Source organism: Lutra lutra, chromosome 9 (genome assembly GCF_902655055.1).
Source record: "Lutra lutra chromosome 9, mLutLut1.2, whole genome shotgun sequence".
NCBI lineage: Eukaryota > Metazoa > Chordata > Mammalia > Carnivora > Mustelidae > Lutra > Lutra lutra.
In genome coordinates, this window is record NC_062286.1 from 138,983,444 (window position 1) to 138,999,770 (window position 16,327).

The window sequence follows — 16,327 nt, forward strand, 5'->3', positions numbered from 1 at the left end:
GGTCCATCCCAGCTTCCCCAGGTCAAAGGAGGCTATGGGCCCCGGGTGGTGGTGTGTAGATGAGACGCTTGGCACTCAGCACTCCCTCCGTGACTGTGATTAATGGGGGGCTCCCATCATCCCTGGACAGCAAAACAAGGGAAGCCCAAACCTATAAGCCCACACAGAGAGCGCTAAGCGGGGCTGGGCTGATCTTCCAGGCCCAGCCCAGCCCCAGGCCCAGCGGCATGGGAGGGTGGAGGGGCGCGGAGGGGTCCAGAAGAGGCCTCCAGCCAGCAGCTGGTTCACACAACCCGTAAGGCAGGGCACACCTCTGGGCTGGCTGTGTTGGCCTTGGCCGTGGGGTGAGGGGATCTGGTCCCGCTGACAGCACCTCCGTGCACTTTCCCTCAGGGGGCTTCTTCCAGGAGACACCATCTTTGGGGGACAGAACCCGCTTCTCCAGCAAAGGCACCAGGAAAGCACCTGTTGGGAGAGGTGGCCAACTGTGGGCCATATGTGCCCCCCACCCCGCCATCATCCCCCCACCAAGGAACAGAGCTGCGGGCGGCGGCTGCCTCCTTTCTACCGGCTTGTGCTGTCTGCTGGGCCCCGCTGGGCAGCTCAGGCTTCTGCACCTCTCCTGCGTCCAGGCAGGCACCACAGACCAAGCCTCAGCCTCCTCTCCCTAGGCAGGCGTGACTCGTGGAAACCCCAGCCACCGAATGGGTCGGTGCCGCAGGCAAGTCGGCTGCGTTCGGTCACACCTCCCGATCTCTCCAGAACCAAGAACCGTCTAGGAAGCTCCCTGGCCTTTAACTGGCAACACATTCAGGGGTTTTGTTTTGTTTTGTTTTGTTTTAGAAGAGTTTGAAAGCCCTGGGCAGGCTGAAGCCTGCAGGGCAGTGGCCTGGGGATTTCCAGCCACTCGAGGAGCCCGAGGGACTCGGTTGCTAAGGGCAGACAGGGGGCCACACTGACGCCGCCTCAGCTCCTTCAGTCTGACGGATGTCCCCTCTACCTGCACACAGACCAGAGGCCCAGCGCCGAGCTCAGAGGGGTGGCTCCTACCACTGCCCGCCCCCGTCCCTGGCTTTCAAGTCTCTTATAACCGCAGGAGTCACGCCCAAAGCCAGGTCACAGACAGAGGAGGACGGAGCAAGAGGGGGCGAACGGGCTGGTCAAGAGCCCGACCTCAGCACAGTCGCTGGAACCTTACTATGATCCCAATGGCGACGACGGCCGCACGGACCGGCCTCCCCACACGGACGAGCATATGGAGACGCAGGGCAGGGGGATGTCCAGACTAGGAGAGCCGAGATGGGCCTTCAACCCTGAGCCTCCGTGGCCATCTCATTCTACTAAATTCCTGCAGCTCTCCCAAAGCATTCCTCAGTTTCCCCTCTGCACACCCCGAGCACCTGCCAGCTCCCCGAGTGATGCTGGACGTGTAGACCTCCGAGAGCCCCAGGGACAACCTGCCGTCGGGGAGGTGCAGTCAACGTAAGAGCTCCGAAGGGACAGGACACAGCGGGCTCCCCTGTCCCCACGTCACAACTGCCGACACCCCTCAATCAGGCCGATGTGCTAGAGATGCTGAGAGGTTTGCCCAGCCGACTGCCCGGCCGGGTGCACCCGACTGGCCTCTGCCCCAGGGTGGGGGTTGGAAGCAAGGTCAGTCCAATATGGTCACCCCAGGGGACAGCCAGACACTAGGCCACGAGGGACTCAGGAGCACCTGCCCTGCTCCTGCTCCAAGGGCCTGGCCGCCAACAGGAGCCGTCGGGAAAGAAACACATTTCCCTCATTGTGTTCTGGGAGTCAGGCCTGCTTGCTATGGGGAGGGCAGGGAGAGCGGCTCTGCCATTTTTCTTCCTAATTTCCCCCTTGGGGTGGGTGATAGACACGGCAGGCTCTCGGGGGTGGCCAAGCCCATCTTCTGCATGCAAAGTAAGGTCACTCTAATTTAATTTAGCGTCTTCTTTCCTGGTGAATAATTTCAAATTAACAGGCTCGTCTGCCTCCTCTGAGTAGTCTGACCCTCCCTTTTGTCTTCTCCTCCAGAGACATACACAGTCACTTTGAGATGTCCGCATGCCCATCTCAGGTCTTCTTCCAGCCCGCCTGACCCCGGACGGAGGCGGCATGCAACCAGTGCCCCCTCGATGCGCCCATGGGCATCGCCTTGGTGAAGCCTCACCGTCCTTCTGTGAAGCAGATACAAACACGCTCACACTCCACACCTGCTCTACGGGCCACGAGAAGGAGGCTGACACAGGAGATGGCTGGCCAGAGGCCACACAACCCACAGCCCCAGGACCGCACTCCCAGACCGTGCCTTCATGGCTCGGTTCAGCCAGCGGCCCCACACCCCGCAGTGCCGAGCACGACCTTCAGCTCAGAAACACCCCGGATCCGGCAAAGGGCTCATGTGGAATGGATCCGGTTGCCAGGCAGGGGCGGGACAGCCCAGAGCATCACCCACCAAGCGGTCCACGTGGCCAGTATTTGTGGCAGGTGGTACCCACCTCACTCACCCACCCCTTTCCCTCCCTAAAGTGGAGGAAAATCACAGAACAGTCAGGAAGGTCACACCAGGCACTCAGGGGAGTTCCGGGCACCTCTCATGGCACCGAGTACAGACCCTAACAGCTCCCATCTCTTCCACTGCTATACGATCGCCAAGCGCCGGCCAGGACAGGGCTCCCTCTCTCAATTCCCACAACAGCCCCCCGGGGCTGCAGCAACTGCCCTGCCGAAACCGAGTGGGAGAAGGGCCCCGAATCCATGCCGTGCCCAATTCTCCTCTTCCCTGAGCTGGAGCACCGGCCACTGGGGAAGCCAGGATGCTCTCTCAGAATATGGCCTTTAAATTAAAATCCGATTAAAATTAAATAAACTGTGGCTTAAGAAGGAAGCCAATTATATTAAAAACAGTTATCAAACTCTCAACCAGATTGGCGATACGGCGAGAGCATACGGAATTATTTTTGTGACACGGGGACAGTACGGCATTAAGCAGGACCTGGCAGATTTCAGTGTGATACGACATCCGTGGTTTCTACCGGTGACCACGTGGCAGGGGCCACCGAGGCCTCTGTGGTTTGGAGCCTGTGCTCCTAACCTGGTTACTTAAGGTAAAGATGAATTCACAAGTTTATGGCCCTGTGTTCTCGGTGGACAGAGCCTTACCGGGACAAAGCCCAGGAGCCCAGGCCATTTCTCAGCGGCAGACGGGGTGCAGAACTGGGAGAAAACGTGCTATTCGTACACATAGCACTGCAGGAGAACACGCTCCCCACCCCTTCCCCGCCAACCCCCCCACACACAGGTACTAGTAAGCGAGTGTGACTGTCACCAAGTTTTCGATTGATTAATCATCAGAGTAGCAGTTGGGAGCTGGACCTCAGCCCACCTGGCTCCCGCCAGCCCACAGGAGGTTTCCAGACCAGACGACCCCCCACCACCCCCTCCCCACCCCCCCACGTCTACTCCCAGTGGAGGGGACCCGGTTTGCTTCCTGGTTAACAAGCAGCCTGTGCAGGCGGCCCTGTCTGGCCTCCCGGCCGCACACCAAGGGATCAGGAATTGGCACTGTCTGAAATTTATGAAAATCTAATCTTGTTAGACCTGCCTGGATGAGACCCACTGGGGCGGGCTTCATTGTCATTCAGCAGAGCCCCGACCTGCCTGGGGTTCCAGCCACATCATTACTGCCCCCCTCCCCCAAAGACCCCCCCCTGCATTTGAATAAGGACCCAGCTCCCTCCCCACCTAGAATGCCAAATAAAATTGAACCAGACGTCAAAGGAATAACTTTCTGATCACTCCTGGTGCCATTTCAAACACCCCTCAACGGCACATTTGTTTCTTAGGGTAAGACCGTTTATAGGGGGGAAAAATGAATCTTTCTTTTGAGGTTTGAGAGGTGGGCAGCAAATCTAGGCCAGTATTCTCGTATTTTTAAAAACAGACCGAACCGCTTCCTAAGTGCTTCCTCTGTGCCAAGCGTGCAGTCGGGCGTCTGGCACCCGTTAGCCCAACGTGTAGCCTTGTGATACTGTCTGGTGCTGTCTGGTGGCCTCAAGGAAAGCCACATGCTGGCTAGTGAGGGCAAATGGGCTGGGGCTCCCCGCACTCCCGGTCATGATAAAATCCCAGAAGACTGGTTACAAGCATGTCTGACCCAACGACTCCTGGGTTTGAATCCCAGTCTTGCCATTTACCATGACTCCAGGCAAATCACTCAATGTCCTCTTCTGGGAGAAAAACAGAGGGACCACCTCGGCCCTTCTTCCTATGGCCGTGGCAAGATCTCCATCCGCTAACCTGGAGCCAACGATTCCAAGAGGGAACCCCTCGAACCAAGGCCTGTGGGCCCTGGGGAACGCCTGCCCCCACTCCTCGCACACCCTGGGCTGGGGCTGTCTGACTTCACTGTGGCTGGTGAAGGCTCACCAACATGGGTCGCCCCGGCTAGCGCTATAGCTCACGGACGGCAGAAATGGGGAGCACGGATGTAGAGGGAAACCAACAAGCTCTCAGAAATTTCAAGCATGAACACTCGACCTGGCATATCAACTCTGAGCACTCTCCCCCATGTAAATTTTTCCTGGGACTCTCCCTCGTGCTCACAGTGCTCTAACCACATGGTCAATAAAACCAGCAAGCACGGCCCCACCTCAGGGCCTTTGCATGTGCCCTTACTGCTACCTGGGAAAGATCACTTTCCCCCACGCACACACTTGCTCCCTTCCTTACCTTCCAGCCTCTGTTGCTATGTCCTTTCCTCTGGGAGCATCCCCGGGCACCCTGTCTGGAACAGGGCTCTGCCCAAGGCCCAAGCCCCAGGACCCTATGCCCTGTGCCTGCTTTCCTTTTCATCAGAACATTACTCTGCCATGCTATTTGTGATCTAACCATTTCCTTTCAGCCTCTCCCTACTAGGTCACTGTCACCCAAGACGACAGCTTACCCCCGTCCCCAGCACCTAGAACCTTCCCGTGATACAGTACACAAGAAATACGCTGAATAAATGATCATATTTGTTCTCGTGGGCACAGGTGAGTGTCAAGATGGCCACTGCAGGTTTGCACAGGAGGGCAAAAATCACCAGGAACCACTTACGTGTCCTCCCAAGGGGCCGACACAACCCCAGGAAGCCACAGCCCAGATCTGTGTACACTGGCACCAAAGTCGGCCAGATCAAAGAGAAGCCACCAGATAGGATGAGTCCGTTTTTGTTTGAAAGAGAGCAAACATATATATTTTAAAATAAAAGTGAAACTTAGGACGCATATGTATGTCTGTGGGCGACAGCTGTGTCTGCCCAGACCGGGAACCAGCAGGACACCTGCAGAACAAGATGGCCAGGCACGGTTGCCCTGCAGAGGACCCACAGATGGGGTGAGAGGGAGTCTAGAGCAGAGTCCTGGATGCCCATCCTGAGACACACTTGGCCAGAGGGCAGCCAGACAAGTGAGAATCAGTGGGAGACAGTGGTGTGCTCTGGAGCCCCGCAGTGGGGTGGGGGTTGGGGGGCAGGGGGACATGCCCAGCAGGGAAGTGTTGTGTGCGGATGTGCGTGTGACAAAGGGGGAAGGGAGAGTCAGCCAGGTGATGGAAGGCTGAAGTGGCCTCCAGGACAAGGGAAAGGTGTGAGCCAGGTCCACCTCCCTTGTCCTCGGCAATACACATGCCAAAAGGACACCCTCATCCCTGGAGTGGCCGCCAATCCAGCCACATATCCTGCTGGGGGGAGGTCTCCTATTAACTGGTATGGGATCTTGTCCTAGTTGCAGAAGGATCACTCAGTCCAGGGGGTAAAGTGCCCCTTGCCCCAAGGGGGCAAGGGAATGCAGAGCCTCATCTGTTTCTGTGTTTCTAGGGCTTCACCCCCCCATGCCCCGAGGTCACCCTCTGGGGGTGGCCTCGGACAGGCTGCAGATGCCCAATGGGGGGGCCCAGGGCTAAGAGCGCGCGTGAGAACCCCAGGGACAGCAAAGCCTCCTGACCCCCGGCTCCTTCACTCAGAAAAGACAAAGCCGTGCCTTTTATCTTTCTTCGCTATTATCCAAATGGAGAGAACTAATGAGATTTTTTTTCTATTGTCACTGACATCGAACATCTTTAAACACCCACTGTCAGCAAACTATCAATCACCCTTCGAGAGTTATCGGCAGAACGGAGTGAATTCACGGTGAGAGAACGGTTTCTGCCATTGGACATCTTGGAAGTGCCACGGAAAGTTATTTAGAATAAATCAAACGCGTTCTGTTAATTGAGGAGAACAGGGAGCAAATGGGGAGTGGGTCGCACGGGTGAGTGAGTCTGTCCGCCGGCGGTAGTGCTGATGGCCACAGTCTTCTTGGAGGACGCACGCTACCCTGCAACCCAGCAAGCTCAACTTCCAGGACTGCATCCAACGGAAACAGGCACAGAAGGCCGGAGAGAAGTATGTAGGAGGATACCTCTGTAGGGTTTGTTTTTTTTTTTTTTCTTTTTAAAAAGTAAACAATCAGAGACCAAACAAACCTTGGGACATCACATTACGGGACCCAATGGGGCCATTCAAAATACATATAAATCCACCATCGCGTTTCTCAATCTTGGCATGACTGACGTTTTGAGCTGGACACTGTCTGCTGTGGGGGCCGTCCTGGGCCTCAGGGGGTGTTAGCAGCACCCTCTCCCCACTGGAAGCAAGTAACACCATCACCCCTAAGTTGTGGCAACTAAAAATGCCTCCAGACATCACCCAACGTCCCCTGGGAGGTGGGGGCAGGGGCAGAAAATGGGCCGAAAACCACTGATCTAAGTTTGATGCCGGAAGGATGTCTGCAGTTCTTCTCAAGGAGAAATCCTGAAACAGGAGCAGCAAATATGATACGGACCCACTTTCACATCAAAAATGAGAATGATCATCAAATCGTTTAACACGACTACTTCTGAAAGGGGGAGACCGTGCTCTTTTCTTTGTGTTTCTATACCATTTGCGTGTTTATGGCCAACGTTGATCATTTTCATTCTTAGAATCCTAACACACGGAAACAACTCAGGCACGCGCGTGCCCGTCTGTGTGTTTCCGCGTGCGGCTGACAGCTCCGCTCCCGCTCGCCCTGGCCCCTCGGGGGAGCACCGTGTGCTCCTTGAAAACCAGCAGATGTTTCTCTCAATTACTGATTTTCAAGAGCCCAGTGTTTCCCCACGGGAGCTGGGATGGCAGCCCCAGGGGAGGGGAAGGAAGCCCAGGCGCCCTTTCCAAGCCTCTCTGACAAAAAGCGCCTCTCGGGACCCGGGGCCACACTGCGACTGGTCTGTGGCCACTTGTCAACGGCTCCTTCCTTGCAAGACTAGAGGGGCCCAGCTATTCTGGGTCTCACCCAGGGCAAGGGCAGGTAGGTAGGGAGGTAGCCCAATGGCCAAGGTCAAGCCCAGCCCTGGCTGCCCCAGAACAACTTCCGCATCCCACTACTGTGCCACCAAGTCCAGGCCACTGTCCTGGGACCATATGTCCCCCTGATTGATGGTGTCAGGGCCACCACGGTTCTCAGGCAGCGAAGAATCTAGGACCCAAGCACCAAGGAGCCTGACCTCCAGAGCCGGGCAGGGGCTCCAGGTGTAGACCGGGATGCATCATGCACCTCTCTCTTTCCTCTACCTTCAGCCCTCACTGCCATCTGGGACCTCCTTCCTGGAGCTAACCTGGGAACTGAATTCCCTGGAAAAATGGCTCCCGGTAAACCCTGCCATGGGGACTGCTCCCAACACAAGAGCCCACATAGCCCGCGGTGTCCAGCAGCTTCCCAAATCCTTTGACTGGACCAGAAGGAGGCTTCAGGCTACAGACTGGGTATCTGTGCCCCAACCCCTCTCCCCCCAAATCCTAGGTCCACACCTTAATTCCCAGTGTGGCTGTATTTGGAGATGGTCTCTTAGGAAGGAAGGTTACAGGAAGTCGTGGGGGGAAAGGCCTGAGTTTACAGGATCAGTGTCCTCATAAGAAGGGGCACCAGAGAGCTCCTTTTTCCTCCCTGTACAGCACACATGGACGAGGCCGTGTGAAGACACACAAGAGGCGGGAAAGACACACAGCCAGCAAGAAAGCTCCCCCCAGAAACTGAACTTGCTGGCAACTTGAACTTGGACTCCTTGCCTCTAGGACAGAAAGAAAACATACTTCTGTTCAAGCCCCCAGACGGTGGTTATTTTGTTAGAACAAGTCCGGCTGACTAGAGGACACCAGGTAGAGGAGCTAAGTGGGGCGAATTCTGCTACCAGCTATGGACGGCACCTGTCCGGCGGTGGGGGCTGGGGACAGACCGAAGGAGACATCGTCCCTCAGGCACCCCTTCAGGACAGGACAGCCAGTAGCAGGGCCTCGACCTCTATGCAGGACACCAGGGGCTTTTCCCATTCATTCGCTCAAGTGGCGCGTACGTCCTGTGCCCTCACCATGTGCCAGGCCCACCCTGGAGCCGAGCTGCTCCCAGGCAGGAGGCACCTGAAATCCTATCTTGCCTTGTCCCTTCCAAGGCAGAACAATTCGAATCCGTGCTCCTGGAAAACCTGGCTGGACTTCTATGCAGGATAACGGATGATGAAGCGGAAGTCTCCTACTGCCTTCTTCTTCTTTTTTTTTTTTTAAAGATTTTATTTATTTATTTGACAGAGATCACAGTAGGCAGAGAGGCAGGCAGAGAGAGAGAGGAGGAAGCAGGCCCGCTGAGCAGGGAGCCCGATGCGGGGGCTCGATCCCAGGACCCTGGGATCATGACCTGAGCTAAAGGCAGAGGCTTAACCCACTGAGCCACCCAGGCGCCCCCTCCTACTGCCTTCTAACCGGGAGGGGACAGCAGCACAGTGCGCACCTGCTGCGTCACCTGCCCCGTATCCATGGCTCTGGGGCCTCACCGCCGCCTCCCGCAGCTCTCCAGGACAGCCCTGGCCCCGTGTCCCCGTAAGCTAAGGACAAGGGAGCTGAGGTGGTCAGGGGCAGAACCACATGCCCAGCTCACTCAAACAACTTCACGTGGCCCTGCAGGGAGGTTCTAGGAAACAAGGCTGGACACGCTCACCGTGGTCTGCTGCATGGACCACACGGCTGGACAGGGCCTGAGCCTGGGAGGAGCTCACGTGGGGAGAGTGATGTCACCCACGCAGGGCCACCCCAGCCCCCAGCCCGCCCCAAGCAGGTGGGAGAGCAAATGTCAGCCCCTGCTTCTCTCTGAGGGTCTGGGAGGCTGGGTGTCTGAGATTATCCATGCACCTGTCTCCCATCTGTGATCACCTCTGTGCTTGTCTCGGGGTGTCTGTGTTTCTGGGTGTTTCCCGTGTATGCGTGTGTGTGTGTGTGCACGTGCGTGAGCACGTGAGAGAGGGAGGGAGACAGTCTGGGGTCTAAATCTGCCAGAACTCTCCCTGTGACTCTGGACGAGTTCTTCCTCTTTCTTTTTCAGTCAAAACACATTCCCTGGGGCAGTTACAAGCCTCCCAGACACCAGCCGCCTCTTCCCGTCCTCACCCCACAGGTGAAGCTGTTCCACCTTCAGTATCATTTCCTTTTGAAACAGCACCTTCCAGAAGCGGGAAAATCCCAACATCTGGGAAGACCGAAGTAGGACCAAGGAGCTCACGGAGGTCCCTTTTCTGCCCTCCGAGACAGGGACGTGACAACACGGTGAGAGTTGAGCGGTCCAGCTCTGGATTCAAATCTAGACATTGCCACACCCTGGGTGGGTGCCCTCGAGAGGTCACTTGGCCCACGTGCCTTAGTTTCCCCCATCAGAAAGATGGATAACGCATAATTTGGCCAGGCTTGTGCAGACTAACAGAGCTAGCAGAGGTATATGAGTTCTACCAACACTAGCCGGTACCCAGCAAGAGCATAATAAACGGTGGCCCCGATTAGATTAAAAAGCAGGCCACTCACCTGACTGGGCAAGGCACAAGGGGTACGAAGATGTCAGTGCTCATTTATTAAATGATCTGGAGTGGCTGATACTGAGCAAGTAAATTCAATTTGTATGATGACAGCTAGTGTGGAGACAGGGGAAGAGAACAACAAGAAAAATCCACTGGGAGACAGACCTACATGGCAGCCCAAGGTCTGGCTACAAACACCCAAGGCGGGTGGCTGGCGGGGGGTTCTGTCCTCTCAGGGCACAGCTGCAGGACACCCAGGGGTCATCCTTCAAGACCAAAGGGTTCACTTCACCTACGTGTCCTCCCCGTATCCCCACTTCCTCCATGTCACACGAACTCCCCTCCTCCAGTCTATTCTGCATACAGCAGCAGAGCAATTTAAAAAAAAAAATATCGATCAAAGTACTGACTCACGCTCAGATTAGAACCCTACGGAGGCCTGCTCAACTTCCTTTCTGTACCTCCCACCTCCTTCCCTTATTCACCATACTCCAGCCACACTGGCCTCTTTCCTGTTCCCACCCCAGGACCTTTGCATGTGCACTCTGGAATCTTCGCATGGCCTTTCATGTTACCATGTCAAGGAGGCCTCCCAAATGCCCCATTCCAAATACATAACACCTCTGACCTCTGCATCCCCTGATGGCCTGTGTCGGCCACAAGAGGCGATGCAGTGTACCGACAGGGCCTGGATTTTCCTAGTTCTGTCTCGTTCTAGCTCTCTGTGCCTCTGCTTCTTCATCTGCACCATGCGGTGAACGAAAGCCCCACCACACTGGCCTGTTCGAGGATCATAAGGTACCCAGAGAGCCCGTGGCATGTAGAAACGCCGTGAGTGCTGGCTACTATGAGCGACTCCCTCCTTCAGGAACGTGCCTGCCTGCTGATCACGGACTCCAACTCACCAGCAAGCGAGCTCCCCGAGAAGGCCTTGCTGATGCTGGTCTTGTGATCTCCCCCAATGGCGACCACCCTGCCCGGCTCAGGGCACGGCCCACAGTGACCACCTGCAGCAGAAAGGCGTTCACGTCCGAGGTCCTCCTGTGGGAGTCTCATCTCTCCACAGGGGCCAGAGGGTACATGGGTGTGGACGGAAAGTAGGGTCTTTCACACCTACACATGCAACTACCGACAACACAGCTGCACACTCCTGGGCTTGGATCCCAAGAAAGGAAGACTTGCGCCGGCTCCAAGACCCATGCGTGAGTGTTCACAGCAGTCGCCCTTGTAACGGCCCCAAGCTGCGACCCACCCAGCTGCTCTTCTACAGGTGACGCCCTCCCCTCACTGTGGCCTCTCCAGCTCAAAGGACGCCACTGGCCAAGAAAAGGGGCACACTGTGGGTCCATGAGACAACCCGGAGGGATCTTCGGAGAACCGGCCGAGCCAAGAAATGCCGCACGCTGCACGGTTCCCTTTATGTAACGTTTCAGAATCACATTACAGAGACAAAGAGATGACACGGTGCCACCACGGGTTAGGGACGGAACAGGTGGGAGGTGGGGGTGGCCACAGAGGGAGGAACGAGGGGGTCCTTGTGATGGGGCGGTTTCGCATCTGGATGGCGGCAGGCTCACTGGAACCGACACGTGGGATGCAACGGCACAGAGCTAAACACAGCCGACGCACGCACATGTGTGCACGCGCGCACACACTCGCTCCGATGAGCGCGCGTCAGCTGGGGACGGGACAGTGAGGTCGACGGGGTGTATCGAAGGCGGCTCTGCAGGCTGCAATACTGTACCTCAGCTCCGCACACCCTTACCACCGGGGGAAGCCGCGTGCCACGTTCATGAGCTCTCTCCGGATTATTTCTTGCAAATGCTGCAAATCCACAATTGTATCAAAACAAAAAGTTTTCTTAAAAAGGGAAAAGTACAAAGGCGGGGGGAGACCCTGTCCTTTGGGGCCCTAGCATTGCCTTGGTGGAGGCCAAGGCCGGCAGCCCCAAGGGATTCCCCAGGGCGTGGCCCAGGCCTGGCACTAGGAGGGGGCTTTGCTGCACTGGGGGTGGGGGATGGGGGGGTAGGAGCTGAAACAGAAGCCGCCTCCCCTCTCCCGGCCTCCCTCCCGTCTCCCGCTCACAGCATCTGCCATCTGGCGGCTGCAGCCAGCCAAACGAAACCATCTCTCGGCTGTCATCTCTCAACTTGCAGGTCTGGCTCCCAGGTTTGAAGATTAAATTCTAAACATGCCATTTAAAATTTAGAAACGAAGAAAAAGGAATTTAAATAACCTCTAAGCACCAGCTGCTAGTGGCTTCCCCCTAGCTAAGGGCAAAGATCCTCCAGCTTCTTGGCCAAGGGGAAGGAGAGCAGCCCAGGTTCTCCCAACGTAAAATACTATGGCACCCCCAATATAATCAAATATCCCCAATACGTCTCAGTGGGTCACCGCATCCCCAAGTCAAGTGTCCGTGTATGACCAGCGACAGTGACTGCTGCCAGGGGCCCCTTCAGGCACGGAGGCATCAGGAGCTGCAGGGACCTTCCAACTATACAGGCGTCTCCGAAGACACCTGAGTGTCTTCTGAAAGGCCGCTCGGCCGCTCACCTGTCTTCTCAGAAACCTGGACTGAGCTGGAGTGGGCCTGCCAGGAATGCTGGGGTCTGTCCCTCCACATCTAGGGCCGCATCAGCCCTGTGCCAGCTGGCCAGAAGCACACATCTGGTCCCACAGGGCTCACGCCGCCTACAGGGCCCAAGGATGGGTGAGCAAACACGCAAATAAGCACCAACCGTTCCCAGCATTAGGCAGGGCGTACGAGGGGGTGGTGAGCAGAGTGCCTGGGAAGGACGGTCCCCTGGACGGGGTGTCGGGGTGACCTGAGACCTGACAGGTGGGGAGGGCTGGGGGAAGAACACACCTGGCTGAACGAATGACCAGTGCAAATGCCCTGAGGTAGGAATGTGTGTCATGTTCACGGGCAAGGGAGAAAAGGAGTGTGCAAATGATTCAGATACCACAGTCTGATGTGATGTTCTGAACAAGGCCGTGCATCAGAGCTGTCGTGGGAGCTCCGCGAGCGTGAGCCCCTGAGCCCTGCATCCTCCACGTCCACCAGACTGAACCAGTCTTTCAGGGGTGGGTCCCTGGCTGCAAGATTCTGTATTGCTCAGAAGCACCCTGCTTCGGACCGACCAATCTCTGTCAGGCTTTCCCTCCTTTAGCAGATAGGCCGCTTGTTCTGGCAAACTTGTAGCTGAAGTCCAGGATGCAAAAGCAAACGGCTGGAGCCTAATATTTAACTGAGTAAGTGCAAGAGGGAGGAAGAGGGGGAAAGCCGGGCACACTGAGTCGTGTAGAAACCCCGGAAGCCATCTCTGCGGGAGGCAGCGGCCCGAAGTCCCAATGCGGGATGCATGAAAAAAGGACACATCAGAGAGAAGAGCAACTCTGGTGAAGCCAGGAGCAGGGGACAGCCTCCTGGTCCCCTGGGCGTGGGCCTGGTGCACTGCTGTACCCGAGCACAGTCAGCGGGAGGCTTCCCCCCAGAGAGTGGGCGCCAGGGCCTTGTCTGTCTTCACAAGGGGGTGCTAGCAGGCAGTGCAGAGCCCCCCTGACGCCCCAGGAACCTGGTCACACAGGACGCACAGAGTGACTTCTGCCCATCAGACACACCAGCGGGCAGTTTCAGCTGCCACGGCTTTGCCAGGCGCCACGAAGAGCTTTTGATGCGTCCTATCACCCAAGGTCCCCAACCAGCCACAGTGAGGTGTCCTGTCGTCACCTGGATCTGATAGATGAAGAGACACCAGGCCTGCCCACCCTCGCTCAGCGACTGCAAGGGCAGGCCCTGAGACATCTGGGGATGTCCCAACGGGGAGGCTGTGCTACCTGCATCTAGGGGGTCCGGGGCCTGGGATGCCGCCGAACACCCAGAGTGCCCCGGACACCCGCGGGACGGGATGACCCCACCCGAATGTCAACAATGCTGAGACTACGGAGGGCGGCACAGCGCCCAGTGCCCCAGACCCGCCCGAGAAGCAACCGCAGGCACCAAGAGAGTCCACATCTGGCCCCCGTCTAGAGACAGTGGCAAAGACTTCCATCGCATGCGACTGCTCCGAAGAAGAATAAAACAACCCAGCCTAAAAACTGGATTTGAAAGGACAGAATGTGGGGAAAGGCACGAACTGTACCTTTCCATAGGCTGGAGCTGCCAAACTGCGCCCGATCTCGGCAGAAGCACCCGGCACACAGTAGGCGTCTCATGGATGCTTATGGAAGAGTACGGGTGAGCGAGGAGAACAGCAGGCCCCATGCCCACGCACACCTTGTGTACAGCTCCCCGCCACCCCCGCAGAAAGGAGAAGAAAACCAACCATCTGTGGGGTTCCGATCCATGAGAAAGCGGGGGAGGGTTTCTGAGATGGGACGGTCCACCTGTAGGAAAACCGGGCTTTGTGACACCCCCAGCTGCTGCGTCTGGTGCCAAGGGCAGTCACTATCTGGGAGCCTGTTCACCCACATACACGAGAGGCTGTAAGCTCAGGGCCCTCCTGGGGACCAAGTGCCTTCAGTCTCTGGGAGAGCTGTGGTGGCACCAGTGAGCCCCTGATGGCAGCGCTCCGACCGGCTGGGGAACTCTGCGAGGCTACCTTCACCTCCAGTCCTCTGGCTAAAAGGCTTCCCGCCAGCCCTGTGCCGGGGAGCCCTACTCCCCTGTCCACCCCAGGTTCTACCGCAGATGGGCCCACGATGTGGGCTGCCACGGGTCAGACCTATCCGCCCAGGTGCCAGCAGGGCACAGAGGAGGCGTCTTTGCTGCCAACTTCCCAGGGTGTGCCATCCATCTCGGGTGGTGGTGAGAAACCCCCACAGGGGGTCATGAGAAACTGTAGCTTCCAGAGGTTTCCGCTGCCACCGGGATCCCCCATGCCCTCCAGACCTCGGCCTGCCCCAGACCCCGAGGGACCCCGGCCCCCCACCTGGGCCTCCTTCCTGCCAGGGCAATAGAGCCCTCAGACCCCACTCATACAATCTGCAGGTGACAAGGAGAGAGAAGTGATCCGCGGTTTTCCTGCCTGGAGTGACGATGACAACAAGGTGGTCCCAGCAATGAGAAGCAAAAGGGCCCTCCCGGACCTCACTTTCTTTTTAAGGAATTTTCTTCTAGATAACTGTAGATTTACGTAAGTTATAAGCAATTGAATAGGAAGATTTCCAAACACCCTGCACCCAGTTCCCCGACGGACGCATCTCGCCTAACTGTATCATTTACAGCTGTCCCAGAAACTTCCACACTGTTGAATCAACCGTTGTCTTACAGATCAGGGGACTAAGTCTGCGCATCACCTCCCCCAGGATCTGCGGCCAGCCAACAGGTGCCCCTCTCAACTCCCCTCTCCAAGACCCTCTGCCCCAGGGCTTCCCACTGTCTGCATCCCACCCCCTCAAGTCCTGGGTATGTGTCAGCCTCTGAGAGCCTCCAGAACCACCAACCCCCAGGCACGGTGATATGACCCCGTTTCTCCTCCTCCCTGGCACTACCAGCATCTGAAACCACGTCTCCGTCCTCTCCCCACTGGAGTCCGAGCTCCTCGAGGGCAAGCATCTCCACTCGCCCCCAGCCCCTCCAGTCACTAAGGAGCTCCACTAGCTAATGGGTGAGCAGGTAATGGCCTCTCCCCCGCACCCGGGCCTGCCCTCTGTCCCGGTGTAACCGGCCCATTCACATTTACACAGCTGCATTCAGCCAGAGGTTATAACAGCTGTACTCGGGGATGAAGGCTGGAGCAGGATCTGGACAGTCCGAGTCATTTCTGGACCTTGTCTCCAAGGCAGGGGACCCCCTCTGCCATCAATTCACTGCATGGCTTCAGGCATGCTGCTGCTCTCTGAGCCTCAGTGTTCTCATCCATAAAATGGGGGGATGACCCCCAAATTCCCTTGCAAACCAAAGCACAAGCCCCTACCGACTGGGAACCCAGGTCCTGGGTCTTCCCGAGTGTAGGAGGAGCCAGCTGCTTGCTTGAAGGACAGGGGGGTGTCTCTCCAAGCTCAGCCACCATCTGTCCCCCCCAACCAATGACGGGAAACAGAGCCCCTCAGCCAACAGCCCCCAGGCTTAGAAGACGAGAGGACCCACTGATGAGCTCTGACTGGCTGGGACCCTCCTACTCCCCCCTTTCTAAAATGAAAACAAAACCAAAAACCAAATCCCTGAATTCCTGCAAGGGCACCTACTACCTACGGAGAGTCCACGGTCCCGGTCCCAGCCGCCGGCAGAAACGAGCTCATCCCGGAGGAAAGCAAGTCCAACCAACGAGCTATAAATATTTCTGCTAAATGCTGCCTGGAGTGGGGCTTTCTGCATGAGCGGGCCCCACTGAAAAGGAAGGCGGCTCACCAGATTTGTTTCGAATTATGAAAATAGATGTTGTCTCCCCGCCACATCTGTTTTTCCTGACAAATGAGCAGC

General features: G+C 57.0%; 1 protein-coding gene across 4 annotated transcripts in view; it reads right to left on the reverse strand.

Moving 5' to 3' along the window:
* PMEPA1 (prostate transmembrane protein, androgen induced 1) overlaps positions 1-16,327 on the reverse strand; it is a 51,301-nt gene that overhangs the window by 9,232 nt on the left and 25,742 nt on the right. The window contains exon 1 of one of the 4 annotated variants that reach the window (XM_047745202.1): positions 12,457-12,541. The exons of the other annotated variants lie outside the window; for them this stretch is intronic. Coding sequence (XP_047601158.1) covers positions 12,457-12,526 — 70 coding nt within the window. The 5' untranslated portion in view covers positions 12,527-12,541. Of the gene's footprint in view, positions 1-12,456; positions 12,542-16,327 lie in introns of those variants that run through there. 4 annotated transcript variants of the gene reach the window in all.